The 14,941-nt window shown below is 42.5% G+C and overlaps 1 protein-coding gene across 1 annotated transcript in view; it reads left to right on the top strand.

The window, feature by feature from the left end:
* LIX1 (limb and CNS expressed 1) overlaps nt 1-13,437 on the top strand; it is a 49,406-nt gene extending 35,969 nt beyond the window's left edge. Inside the window, exons 3-6 of the mRNA XM_036309792.1 lie at nt 397-537; nt 2,662-2,757; nt 9,841-9,918; nt 12,513-13,437. Of these exons, the coding sequence (XP_036165685.1) occupies nt 397-537; nt 2,662-2,757; nt 9,841-9,918; nt 12,513-12,800 (603 nt within the window). The 3' untranslated portion in view covers nt 12,801-13,437. The remainder of the gene's footprint in view (nt 1-396; nt 538-2,661; nt 2,758-9,840; nt 9,919-12,512) is intronic.
* The last annotated feature ends 1,504 nt before the right edge of the window (nt 13,438-14,941 follow it).

The raw sequence follows: 14,941 nt of genomic DNA, 5'->3' as shown, positions 1-14,941 counted from the left end.
TGGCCAGGCCCCAATTGGGGCAGTCCAGCCAGACCCCACCCATGCACGAATTCGTGCACTGGGCCTCTAGTAATGAATATAATTACCTGGCACATAGAAGTAGCCATTATGACTTTTGTGATTATTTATTAACAGTATGTAAAGCCTCTGGTGCATAGTAGCCATTCAATGACTATGAAATAAGACCAAAAACAGCATTTGAAGGCCAACCAAGACATTTGCATGGATTCTAGGGCTGAGAGAAAATCTGTATGATCTTTGGGGGATTAGCAATGGGTGTGAAAGAAGAGGTACAGACAGTATATGAACAGATATGTCTAGAGACCCACTGAGGTAGGGACAAAATGGTGAACTGCTGAATTCTTTAATGACTCCCCTTTTCCTTCCCTTCTCAAGTGCTGCTTAAGTAGAGCTGAGGCCAGGCGGGATGCAGCTAAGGTGGCCCTAATCAACTCCCTCTTCAATGAGCTGCCCTCTCGAAGGATCACCAAGGAATTCATTATGGAGAGCGTGCAGGAAGCAGTTGCCTCCACCAGTGTGAGTACCCCAGGGAAGGGAGGAGCTGGCTGCTCTGAGAATACTGAGGCCTTTGAATCATGGGAGATGCTAAAGTGAGCACATTTTTTAAGAATTGGGCAGATTTAATTTTTATCTATTAAGTCATTAATTTTCAGCAAAAAGAACCCTTGGATTGGAAATCACAAAATTGGAACTGGCTCCCTATTCTTCATCTCAGTAATATTCTTTAACCTTCCTGAACCACAATTAATCAAGCCTTAAATCAAGGCAGATCATTTGATCCACCTTGATTTCTTTATTTGAATGTTTGCTGTTTGAGGAGCATTGATTTGTTTGAGCCTGAGACCACACGCAATTAAATACTGCTTTACTCTAGAGATAAACTAGCTCATTTCCCCTGAAACTTAACTAATCTTACAAATGATGTGACGTTCTTAAAAGTGCCAACCCCCCCCCCCCAACCCCCATGGGGTGCTGCAATCTGTGTTTTTATAGAAACGCTGACTGCTTAGATATGGGGAAAGCTGTATGCCCAATATTTTTTAACTATTAGAATTGTCATGCTTAATCAATTACTTCTTTCAGAGGGCTTTGAAAATGTTTGTAATGGACATAACTAAATATAAAGTGCTTATGAGCAAAGCACTTTGTCTTAGAAATTTAGATAGGATGTTTTCTCAGCGATGCAGGCGTAGGCGAGTTACCCCATGAATTATGTGGAGCTACTGATCCTTGATACCTCCAAACCATAAGCCATGGAGGAAGCCTTGGGTCCCGCTGTGGTAGTTGTCTCCCTGTATGTCCTCCAAGGGCAGGAAGTTGGCTTTGCCAAAGGGGCTAGTCAACTCCTGGCTTGTCTTTAGCATGAATAAATCTGACCTGAGATTTTCATTCTCTGATTCCTTCAATCTTACTGTAAAGGTTCAGTCATTCTGGAGAAGCTGTTGACAATGAAGGAGACATTATCACACCAGCAGTTACCTTTTTTCTCCTTCTCTTTCATCTCATAAATGCTCTTATCACACAGAAGAGAGAGAAGGAGGGGCAGAGGGTGGCTGACCTGGCTTGGAGACCTCAGGAGCTCTGTTCCATATCTGCTCTGAGGATGAAAGGAAGCCTTTGTTTCGCTGCCCTGCACATTTCAAGTGCCTTTGAGGAAGAGAAGTTAGAAAAATGATGCCTGATTTCTATGTGTGGCATTTACTCAGGAGCAGGGAGGGGCCCTCAGTGTAAATGTAATTTATCATTTTTTCATGGAAATTTCTAAGGAAAGAAAATATATAAGATTTGCAGGCTTCTGGATGGATTTCCTCTGGGATATTTAAAAAGCCAACATAAATATTTCAGCAGCAGTGTTAATGTTATTGCATTCAAAAGCTATAAATTTGCTGCTATCTGATGTTGGCAGTCATATGTTCAGCCTCACAAAGTCATTGCCCACCTTCTCAGGAATCCAAGACCAGGGGATATTGAAGGGCAGGCCCCAGACCTTATGTTAGCTTTTTTATTGCCACTCCCCCTAACCAAATTGAAGGAGAATTCCATTTCTACACATCACCCACCCACCTTGATTGCTGGAGATTAAGTGATCCGGAAGTAAAAAAATATAAACCAAGATCCATGTCTCCAGGCTGAACACCAGCATATTATGAAAAGCTCCCATTAAGAATCATGGCAGTAAAATATGAATGGTCCATACAACTGAAGAATTCTTTCCCTGTCAGTTACATAATCTTGCCTGGTTATCATTGGAACCAGAACAAGGTCATCATTGCAAGATTCCAATAACACCTGCAGACAGCCTAAGTGGGCAACCACTAGAACATTAACGCCACTATCAACAAAACCCTGTGCGAGGGCACAGGAATTTCTGCTTTGGGATAATTATTCTTTTAGTGAGGATATAATCAGCCAGCAATCTAATGGAATACCAGATTCAAATTGATTACACAATCCTCTTTCCTCTGAATCGTGGAGAGATTAAGGATTTTATGCCAAATCAACTGGAGACGTGGTTGTGGAATACACACCTGCAGTGTTAGGCCAATAGAAGGTACTGTAGAGCCACGGTATTAATTTGTGATCACCCAAAGAAGAGGAGGGAACATCCGTAACACTTCCCTTTTCTGCTTCCTTCCCAAGGGCACCTTGGACGACGCTGACGACCCCAGCACCAGCATCGGCGCCTATCACTACATGCTGGAGTCCAATATGGGGAAGACCATGCTGGAATTTCAGGTGCCTGACTTCCTGCCACTTGTTTATTTTGCTACACAATCTAAAAGCCTGGGAGAATGCCACTCTTACCATAAACATCCTCTGTCTCCCAGACCTACTTCTGGTTCTGAGCCCAGGCTTTAGAGGGGCTGGTCCCTTTCAGCCTGGCTGGCCTTCTCACCTCTGAACCTGCTTCCTCATTTGCATATAAATCAGGGAGCATAATAGTAGTGGCATTTCCTCACAGTACCATTATGAGGATCCAATGGGACTATATAGAAAGAGTCCAGAACAGTTCCGGGCATATTGTAAATGCTCAATGAAGATTAACAACCTTTATTATGTAACTTTCTGAAGAAGGACTGCTTTATGTTGGAGGCTACTGGGTAGATTCTCTTGACAATTTTATATAAACTAAAGGTTTCAGATGAGGACAGGGTCACTTCCCTGCATGAACATTTCAGGGTCCTTGCTGTAGAATAAAAAGGTGGGACTATAAAGGGTACTTCCCTTACCCCCAGTAACAATCTAAAGTCAAACAAAAAAAATAATAAAGGGAGGATCATAACACAGGAGAGAGAACACAAACTTTTTTTTTTAAATATATTTTATTGATTTTTTACAGAGAGGAAGGGAAAGGGATAGAGACTTAGAAACATCAGTGAGAGAGAAACATCGATCAGCTGCCTCCTGCACACTCCCTCCTGGGGATGTGCCCGCAACTGAGGTACATGCCCTTAACCGGAATCGAACCGGGGACCCTTCAGTCCGCAGGCCGACGCTCTATCCACTGAGCCAAACCAGTCAGGGCAAACTTTTAAAGACTTGTATGTGAAGCTGGCTCTACCACTTTCCACCTGTGAACAGAACTATTGTGAGGTTCAGCTTTCCATGTATAAAATAAGAATTATAATGCCCATTGTATAGGATTTTTGTGGGACTTACATAATATGACATTTATAAAGTGTCTAGCATAGTGATTTTCTCAAAGAACCTCATTTTTAAAATTTTCTCCCCTATCGATCCCGACAAAAAAAATATTACATTTCTTTTGTTATAGAATGAATGTTGCCTGCCTCAGTACTTAGTAGCTTGTATATGATTTAGTATCTATTTTCAGAAAATCATGAATGATATTTTTTCACTTTAAACAAACATTTATTGACCCGATATTAAATGGGACATGTTTAAGGAATGTGCCCCCTCTGTCTGTGGACAGTTCCCTGCACTGTACCACTGGGTACATCCTATGGCTCACTAGTTTTTTACAACTATTCACACTCCTATAATGGAGTAGCAGGCTTGTGCAGAAGCTCAGAATCTTCTTAGACAGTTGTGGTTAGCAGAGCAAAGATCACAGCTAATGGAGAATTCTCTTCATTTTAAACAAGCGCTGAGATGATGACCTCATCGCTTTCTGTGGAGGTGCTGGGCTCCTCTGGCACTCTAGTCATGGCTCTTCCAAATAATCACCAGTGACACTCACTGTGGCCTCCTCAGTGGATTCTTCCACAGAGCTGGAGGTGTTTGATTCCACACCGTAGACAATTCCCAAACTTGTGTATTCTCTAAGCAATCCTCAGTGGTCCACTCTGCACCATCAGGACATTGGTGACTCTGGGTCAGTGGTTGGTGTTAGTTCAGCCTGTAATTCTGAGACACTGGAAATGTCTGTGTCTGAGTCAACGTCTAGGTGTGGGAGAATCGAGGGAAGAAGCAAACAGAGAGGATGAGGGCTTCTTGATCATGGTGTGGGCTGGGAGCGGCAGGGAGTGAGGAGGCTGGGGAAGGTGAGGAGGCAGGTGGCACGCCCTCAGTGCCAAGAATGATTTTTGAATGCCATTGAGTTAGTCTGCCAAAGATAGGAGGCAAGATTTTCTTTTTTATTTCTTAAAATTTCATCCAACTACTATGAAAGGCTATACTAACCACCTTTCAGTAATACTTTAATTGCCTTGGTATAGGCTGTGTTTTCTTGTGAGGTCTGTGTTGTAAGAGATTTAAATATGTGAAATAATTTTAATCCTGCTGGAAATGCTTCATAAATTCACAGAGGGGATGTTGGGAACAGGATGGGGTACAGAGGAAGGAAGAAGAAGATGTGAGGACAGGAAAAATCCAAAATCCCTCTCCCCAGTAGGGATGCTGGCAACCCAGGAGGAGGGCCTGGAGCATAGACATCCCTTTCTTCCCCACCAGCTCTATTGCCTGCGGGGCCTGCACATTCCTGGGTGGCCGGGCTTAAATGCATCAGCTTGTTTCTGCACATGATGGGAGTTGACCACAGTCGACCCAGCAGTCAGTACCCCTGGTGGGTAATAGATGTGTGCTTACCCATAGACTACACCATATAAAAACAAGGCTGGTGTCTCCTGACTGCCCGCAGGCTTTCCAGGGGCACTGTCAAGGAGGCAGGGAGCAGAGGAAACCTGATAGGCTTCTGCTTACCTTCACTTGGGAGGGAAGCCTGGATGCCTGTTTTGAGGTAGCCTTGCCTTAGAGAAAACTGCCTGATGTTTGGGGGGAGGGATGGTGACAGCACTAGCCACTGGGTCTTGTCAAGGTCAGGTTCGTGGCAGACTTTGACTGACGCTGGTTAATATATTTATTCTGCAGCCTAATGCAATCCAAGGACGAGTTGTTTATTTACATCTTTGCTAAATTCTCCAGGTTGGTTTTTTAAAACCTCATCTCATAAACAAATTTCCTTTTAAATCCATTCTCTTGGGTGGGGAGATGGTGCCCACCTGTTTTTCAAGTTCTCCATTTATAGTGTTTGTTTTTCTTATTTCTGATGAATCACAGAACCAAGCCAGTCTCCCAGACATAGTTCCAGAGAGAAACAGTGTGCATTTCCCCACCTCCCCGCATAGCAGTTGAAGGCCCAGTGTTTCTACCAGGAGGCAATACCAGGAAGCACTGTGAGGACAGAGCCCAGTTGTAGTTGGTTAAAATGGAATGAATGACAAAATGAACCAAGAAAGCTGTGAATTTTCCCTGAAGAGAAAAAAACACACAAGGCTTGATTTTTTCCACTTTATTTTAATTTTACTTTGCTGATCAGGACTAGCTACATAATTTATGGGGCCCATGGAAAAATGAAAATGCAGGGCCTTTTGTTAAAAAACTACTAAGATACTTATAAATTATTAAAGGCAGTGGATCACTACGCCAAGCTCGAGATCCTAGGTGACTGCACAGATCGCAAGCTCACAAAGCTGGCCTTGACCATGAGACAGACCCATGAGAAGTGTCCAGACCGGGTGAGAAGAGTTAGGCACTCATTTCATGCACGAAATTTAAAGGCGTGTCAAAAACCTCAGTAATCAAGATGAGTAGTAGTATAACACAATATTGTATAAAGTCAAAACGTGCAAATATTCATGACAAAATGTCAAAATTTTAAATAATGACAGAATTTTAAATAAAAGACCCTGAACTTGCATGACTCAGCTTAAGCTTGCTTCACTTACCCGACCCTAGTCCCAACCCAACCTTCAGGCCAGCTGCTTGTTTATCTCTCAGGATGCCCAGACTCCCCAGGTTTCTAGATCAGTCCACAGAGCCGTTAGCCCCGCAGGAAACTCCTGTGAGGAACAGGACATAGAGCTCATGGAACAGGCTTCCTTTAAAGAGACAGGACTTCGACAGGTAGGAAACAGGTCTGGAAGACCAAGCAGCAAGGAATCCTGGTGAAACGAGGGAGCGGCCCTCTCCTAGCCAGTCTGCAGCCATGCCAGGATTTCCAATGGAACGAATCAATGGGAGGCACACAAAGATTTCCTGGGTTAAGCCCAGGGCTCATGCAGCTTCAGGAAGATCTGAAGAGAGTGAACTTGGTCTTATGAGGGGAAATAAAGAATTGGGACAGAAAGAATGTGGAACTATCCACATAATGATAGCAAGATTAATATGTCTACGAGGAGGGGAAGAATTAGATGGCAACATAATGGAAGAAGGCAGAAAGAAGGTCATTTTCCCTGAAGGATTTTAGAAACAAGAGCAACACTGAGGAAGAGGGGCTTGTGTTACTTGAAGAGGAAAAAAAATGCTTGGTGATGGATCAGAAATTTAGATAAACCAGAGCGGGTGAGGAGGGTGACCCTCGTCCTGCAGGCAAAAAACAGTTCAGGTCTCGGGGTTTTTGAGAGATGTAGGTTGCCAAGGTACGTAAGAAAGGTCTGGTTCTGTTTGCAGCAGAATTTGTGGGTTCTAAAGTCTTAGGGGGATTGCCATATGGAATGATGGGAATTTATCGGGAAAGGGGCTTTGTGTAAGATAAGAGTGAGAGCCTTGTAGGCCTTGGAGGAAGATGTGTTATCAGGCAGCAGTTGTCAGGGCATGGAATAAGATCCCTGTTAGCAATACGCTATTTCTCAAACTGTGCTACAAGGGAGTAAGGACAATGCCAGCAGGGCTATTGGAGCCACGGAATAAACTCAGTGTATCTTCTGGGGTGTCAACTTTACATGAAGACGGGGGGGTGGGGAGCGCAGGTGGAGGAGTGGAAGTGGTATTTATTTTCTTTTTAAAAAAATAAACATTTACCTGGCCGGGTAGCTTTGGTTAAAGCATCCTCCCAATACGCCATGGTTGTGGGTTCTATCCCCAATCAGGACGCATACAAGAATCAACCAATGAGTGCGTAAGTAAGTGAACAGCAAACAGATGTTGTGAGCGAGGTTAGGCAAGACTTGGTTGTGGTTATAGAACAAACCACCGTCACTTTCCAAATTAGCAGAGTGATGTGACGGAGTGAAAGTCTGGAGTGGGGCAGGGAGAAGTGGAGGCGAGCAGGCATGAGAGGGGCAGCCTCCCTGGCGCTGGACCCAGGGCCCTGGGCAGGCGGTGGGCTCTGCATTTGGGGCAGGAGTAATTCTGCTGATTTGCACGTCGGATTTTAATGAATAAAAACAGATAGTTTTGCTTTTACTGAAGTCTCTGGGGGTGCTTACTGTGTAGAGGAACAAAATCCCAAACTGGATCCCAAACTGAAAAGAAGAAACACATTACAGTCTAATGGCAATTTTCAACATGATAGTAGTGCTATTTGCTCTTCTGCTTACCTTATAGCTTTAAAATTTACCTAATAATCCTAAGATGTCTGAAATCCCAGAATGACTTTGTGCCTCCCGGTTTTCATAATGAAAACTTTTTTATTATGAGGTAAAGACAGTGAAAGTCAGCTTTTTGAATGGGCAGTTGGACATCTGTCTAAATGTAAGGTTTTCATAACTGGTTTTCATGACCAGGAAGTTCCTTAATTGTGTTGTTATTTTCTGATCATTATAAGGTTGTGGTTTGTGGTATTAATCCAAAATAAATGTGTCTCTGACCAAAAAGAAAAGGAAAGGAAAGGAAAGAAGAGAAAAGAAGATAACGTCAATGGAAGACTGCCAGTTCTAATCACATTAGAGAAATAAAATCATCAGCACGTTTATTCCCTTTAGCTTGCCCTTGATACCTTGCAGGGCAAGGATGAAGCTCATAGAAAGTATAATGCTGTGCTCAGCACTGGCCATTGGAAACTGTGGGTATAATGTTTTTAATCTTTATTGCTGAAAGTATTACATATGTCCCCTTCCCCCCCCCACCCCCCCCATCGATCCCATCCAGCCCACCCCCACCCCCCACCTCAGGCCCTGACCATGGTGGGTGTATTTTAATGTCAGTTCTACTGTATTGTTCATATTTTAAGGAATTTTCTTGACTGAATTTATAAATTTGGGAGTATTTTTACAGTATTTATAGTTTGCCTATTATATGTTTTATATTTATTTTTTAGTCCTGATTTTTTTAATTTAATTTTTTCTTTAATATGTAATGTTGTCACATGATTCAAAACTCAAAAGGTGCAAAAGAATGTCAGAGGAAGTTCTCCCTCCCACTCCTGTCCCCAGGCATCCCTGCTCTCTCCCAAGGGGCAACTAATATTACCCAATTCTTTTGTATCTTGTCAGAACTCTTCTAGGCATTTACAAGCAAATATTTATCAAGATTTCCTATTCCGTTTTTATCAACTAGTAGCACACAGTATACAGGTTGTGCACTTTGCTTTTATTTTATTTTATTTTAACAATACATCACAGAGATTCTTTACATTAGAACCTAGAGAGCCTTCCCATCCTTTCTTTATGACTGCACCATATTCAGTGGTGTGAATGTATTGTAAGAGAGGAAAGGTAATTTTCCCTGAACACTTCTGAGTTCTTAGCTAAGACTCCTGTAATAAAAGACAGATTAACAAGAGAAAAACACGTTTATTAACATGTATGCCCCGTGCATACATGAGAAAGACCCAGGGAAAAATGAGTACCTCCTGAGGTGGCATAGAATTCAGGATTAAATACCATCATAATAGGGAAAGAGGAAGGGGATGTAGGTGTCTTAGGGAAAGTAGGTAACTTTAAAGAAAGATAAATGGGCACTTAGAAGAATAAATGTGACAAAGCCTGTGTGGGTGTGGTGTGGACTTCCAGTTTCCTCTTCTGTGATGAGTTTGCCTTCCCAGGTTAGTGAAACTCTGGGGGGGGGGGGGGGGACTTATGACAACCAGGTGCCTTTTGGAGGATGTGTCTTAGATAAGAGGAGCTCAGAGAGACTCTCTCTCTCTACATTTGCTGTTTTTCAAGTGCCTTTAGCTCAAAATAATCAATATACCAAAGTGGATATTTTGTGGTGTCATGTCCTAAATTCATATTTTGGATGGCACATTCTGCTGTCCTTCAATACTTTATTAAGCCATTCATTTAAAAATGAACATTTGAGATATTTCCAGTTCTCAGGCAATTTCAAAAGTTGCGATGCCTATAAATTATTCTCAGATTCACTGGTCTATTTAGATATTTTTTAATGTTGAAAGATATTTATAAATTATTAAGCCATTTTTTTGTGCAAATATGGATATAGCAGGGGAGAAGAGGAAGAATGCTCCAGAAGCCTGGGACTCTGGTGTTTGAAAGTCTCAAAGTGTCCTGACAATCTTGTGTATCCTATTTCCCTGACATAGTTGGGGGTCAGAGTCACGCCCTGCTCAGCTCTCACTGAGGCACTTTTTTTCACGTTTCTGCTTTGAGACTAATGACAGGTGTTTGGGTTTTGTAGGAGCTGATGACCATTTTCCAACTACTACACTGGAATGGGAGCCTAAAAGCCCTTCGCGAAACAAAGTGTTCCCGACAGGTGAGGTTTTACCATCCAGAATGGCCTTGTGTTGAACAGACAGATCAGATGGCCATGATATCTCGAGGAGGTTTCCTTTATTTGGACTTTTTCCTGTTAAATTTGTTGCTTTGTTTATTAAGAGCAGAGGACACATGAATAAATATGCATAACTATCCTATATAATAAAAGGGTAATATGCAAATTGACCGTCACTCCAACATACAAGATGGCCACCCCCATGTGGACACAAGATGGCCAGCAGGGGAGGGCAGTTGGGAGGGACCAGACTGGCAAGGGAGGGCAGTTAGGGTGACCAGGCCAGCAGGGGAGGGCAGTTAGGGGCAATCGGACCGGCAGGGGAGCAGTTAAGCGTTGATCAGGCTGGCAGGGGAGTGGTTAGGGGGTGATCAGGCTGGCAGGCAGAAGCGGTTAGGGGCAATCAGGCAGGCAGGAAGGTGAGCAGTTGGGAGCCAGCAGTCCTGGATTGTGAGAGGGATGTCCGACTGCCCGTGTAGGCCCAATCCTGGTGATCGGGCCTATACAGGCAGTCAGACATCCCTCGAGGGGTCCCAGATTGGAGAGGGTGCAGGCTGGGCTGAGGGACACACACACACACACACACACCCATGTACGAATTTCGTGCACTGGGCCTCTAGTCCTATATAATAAAAGGGTAATATGCAAATTGACCCTAATGGTGGATCAACCAGAATGACCACTCGACCAGTCACTATGAGGCACACTGACCACCTCGGTCCCTTTCCCCACTTGGCAGGCTCTGATCATCCGATGGTGAACAGGGTACCAGGGATGGGTGGCAGGGGACGCAGGCAGCACCAGGCCAAGGCCCCCGCCACGCCAGTTGCCCCACTCAGAAAGGACAACCCACTGTGGGGGTGGGGCGGGTGATCGGGCAGGAACGGCCGACCTCTTGGTCCCTCCCCCAGGCCGGCAGGCTCTGATTGCCCGATGGCAAATGGGGAACTGGGGGTGGGTGGTGGCAGGGGGCGGGGCCAGCTGCAGGCAGCTGGGGAAGATGACTCTGATTGCAGGCCAGGTCTAGAGACTGTACCCTCACATGAATTTCATGCTCCAGGCCTCTAGTGTGTATATATCTATATATCTATATCTATATCTATCTATCTATCTATCTATCTATCTATCTATCTATCTATCTATCTATATCTCAATCCAGTTGAGTCAGGCACTGACCAAATATGCATACTAAAAACATTGACTAGGCATAGGACTGATTTAGATACTTGTACTGAATGCTGCCAAATGAAGGGATTATTGAGACAGACTTGATTTCTAAGGCAACTGTGGAATACATGTACCTGCCCTGCCTGTTAGAGTGTGCGCTCTCTTCCGCTCTGCAGTGTGGAAGGAAACCTCAGAGTGCACTGCGTGGGGACCTCTGCAGTGAGGGGAGGTAAAGTTGATGATAACAGGACTTTTCTCACAGCCACCAAAAGTCCCCAACCGGCAACAGAAATGCTTGTAAAAGTGGGCAAGCTGGCATCCAATCACCCCAACTTTTTGGTTTGGAAATTTCTTCTTATTTTTCAGAGACAGGGTCTCACTATTTCTTTGCTACCTATGAGAAGCACCCTGCCCTCCCCCCACCCCCTTTTTAAAGACAAAGGCAAACTCCTTCCTGTGTACTTAATGGTTTTCACCCACTATCCTCCAAGATTTATCCTTTCTTTACCCACTGTTAGACTTTGAAAGATGGGAGTTTATTTTTAAGAGTTTGCTAACAGGAACTTGCCTGAGGAACAAAGCCTCTACTAGTCAGCAAGAGAGGTGGATGTAAGCATTACCATGCACTGAGGCCCCAGGAGCTTTTAGTTGTTCTTTGCGTAGAAAGCCTGGCTTTCAAAATGTCAAGGATGGAAAAGAAATGAGTAGCTGACAATGGCTTTGGTTATTTTTCCTTTTCCTTTGATTTTACAAAAGGCCTTTGAAATATCCGGGGTTCGTTATAAACACTTTTCCATGATTGTTTTTAATTTGTTAAGGTCATAAATAAATACCATATGTTCCTGAAAATAAAAATAAGCAATGCATCCACTCCACAAGATCTTCTTAAAGTGTCTCCATCAAACCTACACATGATGTTACAATGCATTGGCAAATTTTTCACACGAGAATTGACAGTTAGTGACTAATTTTTAGTTGTTTACAGAAGTAAGAGACCATGTACATGAAGGTACCATTATATCAATAATGAGAATGCCTACATTCCATAGTACATTTTAAAAGTTATTACCATCGTTTCTGTGAGAGATTTAGACTGTCATCTTCCTTATGCTAACAGCACATTTTCTACCGAGGTCGGGCCTCTATTTTGTGAATATTATTGAGTCTTCCTGGTGTTCGTGTTTTGACTCAACCTGGAGTAACTTTGCTTTGCTGTACCAGCTTAGTCCTTCATTTTCTGTAAGAAGTATGTCATGGGACTTGGCTTCAGTTTGTGAACATCAAAGAGGCCTAATGGTTGGATATGGAGGAGGGGTGGAGGCAGAGGAAAAGAGGCGTCGGGAGGCCATGAACACAGGTGCCTTCGGTGCTCTTTACTGACACTCAGGATCTTGTCTCTTGGCCCCCAGGAAGTTATCTCCTACTATTCCCAGTATTCGCTGGATGAAAAGATGCGCAGCCACATGGCCCTGGACTGGATCATGAAGGAGCGGGAGTCTCCAGGAATTCTGTCTCAAGAGCTGCGAATGGCTCTGAGGGAGCTGGAGGAAGCCAGGAAAGCAGGACAAGAACTACGGTTTTACAAAGAGAAGAAAGAAATCCTGAGTTTAGCTCTGACTCAGATCTACAGCGATCCTGACACTCCCTCGCCCAGTGATGACCAGCTGAGCCTCACGGCCCTCTGTGGCTATCACTAGCAAGGCCAGGGTCCAAGTACCAGAGGCTGGCGGAGGCCAGACTCTCACATCAGGAACCCAATTGAAGGAGGTTTACAGAGGCTTTCGCCCCTATAGCTAATACCTGAAGGCTGTACTAATCCTCTCCGCCCATTCCATTCACAGAATCTGAGAGCAGTCAGGCCCTTTTAGGAGGCAGTGTTTTTCATCACACTCACAATAGTTCTACCTCAGAAGGAAAGGATGGAGACAGGTAGTTTGAAAAATATTTGCGAGGGCTTGCTCCAACCTAAGGGCTGGTTGATATGTGACTTGCTAGATTATATAATTTGTTTCAAAGAATGGGTCAGGGTAGCATCCCCCCAAAGAACATCAGTGAGGACTAGGGGGGAAAGCATGATAGCAATTTTCATTAAATAAAAAACATGGATTGGAATTAAATAAAAATATGGATTGTTTAAAAAAAATATTCAAATTTCAGGATTTCTTTCTAAACTTTGTAAGCTAAAAGAGCGTACACTCTACAGGCTGTAATCCAAAACCACAGGGGGCATTTTATCTGGACATCCCACTATCAAAGATCTTGAAATGGTAATAGTATGAAACTACCAAAAAAAATTAATGTGGTTTAAAATGCTCTTGTGATAACTTTTGTTAAATCCACACTCTTCCATATGGGGATAAATATCACTTACAATAGAACCCTCAAGAATTAATATTCAATTTTTACAAATTCTATAATCAGTCATGTTCATTTATAATTTGCAAATAGAAAACTTGAATTGATTTGTTTTTATTTTTGCCACCGCAGTCATAGATCTATAATGAAGAAAGTTATTGGGATTTTAAAGGTTGAAACATTTTGAAGAAATCAGCATTTCTCATGCATTAGAGAGAAGAAATCTTTAGCTGCCTTTGTTGTTGTTCAAGAACATAAGCCACCAGTAGCTTAATTTATTGTCATTTTTAAGTTTAAGTGACTGGAATCTTCTTTAAAGAAGGGTGAGACATTGCCACTTCTCTTTGAAAAGGGCTTGGGTCAAACAACTGATTAGAAAACCAAAAGCAAATACACACTAAATTTTAGATGGTCACTCAAATTTAAAAATGGCAGTAGTGACAATTTTAAACATGTAGGTATTTCCATATCTATGACATGAAAAGAATTATCTTGCATTGAGTCCAATAATTCAAATGAAAGAAAACTATTTTCTCAATCTTAAATATTTTTTTTAATATATTTTATTGATTTTTTACAGAGAGGAAGGGAGAGAGATATAGAGAGTTAGAAACATCGATGAGAGAGAAACATCGATCAGCTGCCTCCTGCACATTCCCTACTGGAGATGTGCCCGCAACCCAGGTACATGCCCTTGACCGGAATTGAACCCAGGACCCTTCAGTCCACAGGCTGACGCTCTATCCACTGAGCCAAACCGGCTACGGCTATTTTCTCAATCTTAAATAAAATTTCTTTTTCTTCTTATTTAGGCAAGTGCAAACTAACTTTCCTGAAAGCTAAAACTATTATTATTACTTTAAGCTTACAAAAATATGATACTTTAGCCTTATATATAAATATGTACAAAAGTATTTAGCACTCCTTAAATCCCCATGAAAACTACTGTATGCTGGTAATATATTTTGGAATTAGCCATAATAATAAAAAGTTAACTTCACATATTACATTTCCCACACCAGGGGAAAATTTACCAACATAACTGCCCTACATTAATGTTTTGAAAAGATGAAAATATATAATATTATATAAATTTTATTTAAAAATTAATGTTTTAACAAAAATGGCATTCCTCCCCATAATGAGGCTAAATGTCACTCACCTAGAAGAAAACTTTATTTCCTTATATTCCCAAAAAGGAATTAGAGTTAGTATTTGTACGTTGAATATATTTTGAGGAAACTTTTTCTATCTAAAGTAATTTTTTTTAATCAAGTCATCACTCTATTATTTGAGAAAAGCCACAATTTCGATGTTGAGCATAATTAAAGGGAGGTCCACCTGTACTGCATTTGCAGCCTTTGACAATGACCCCCTCAAGCTGACACTATCTAATTAGATGCAGGAACAGGAGTCAGGTGGGAAAATATCAAATTTACTTTCTGCCTGTAATCAGAAAACGGCACCCGCTATCGTTTTTCCG

The sequence above is a fragment of the Myotis myotis genome, unplaced genomic scaffold (genome assembly GCF_014108235.1).
Source record: "Myotis myotis isolate mMyoMyo1 unplaced genomic scaffold, mMyoMyo1.p scaffold_m19_p_5, whole genome shotgun sequence".
Taxonomy (NCBI): domain Eukaryota; kingdom Metazoa; phylum Chordata; class Mammalia; order Chiroptera; family Vespertilionidae; genus Myotis; species Myotis myotis.
Note: the sequence above shows the minus strand (reverse complement) of the source record. Positions and strands in the feature narration are given on the sequence as shown.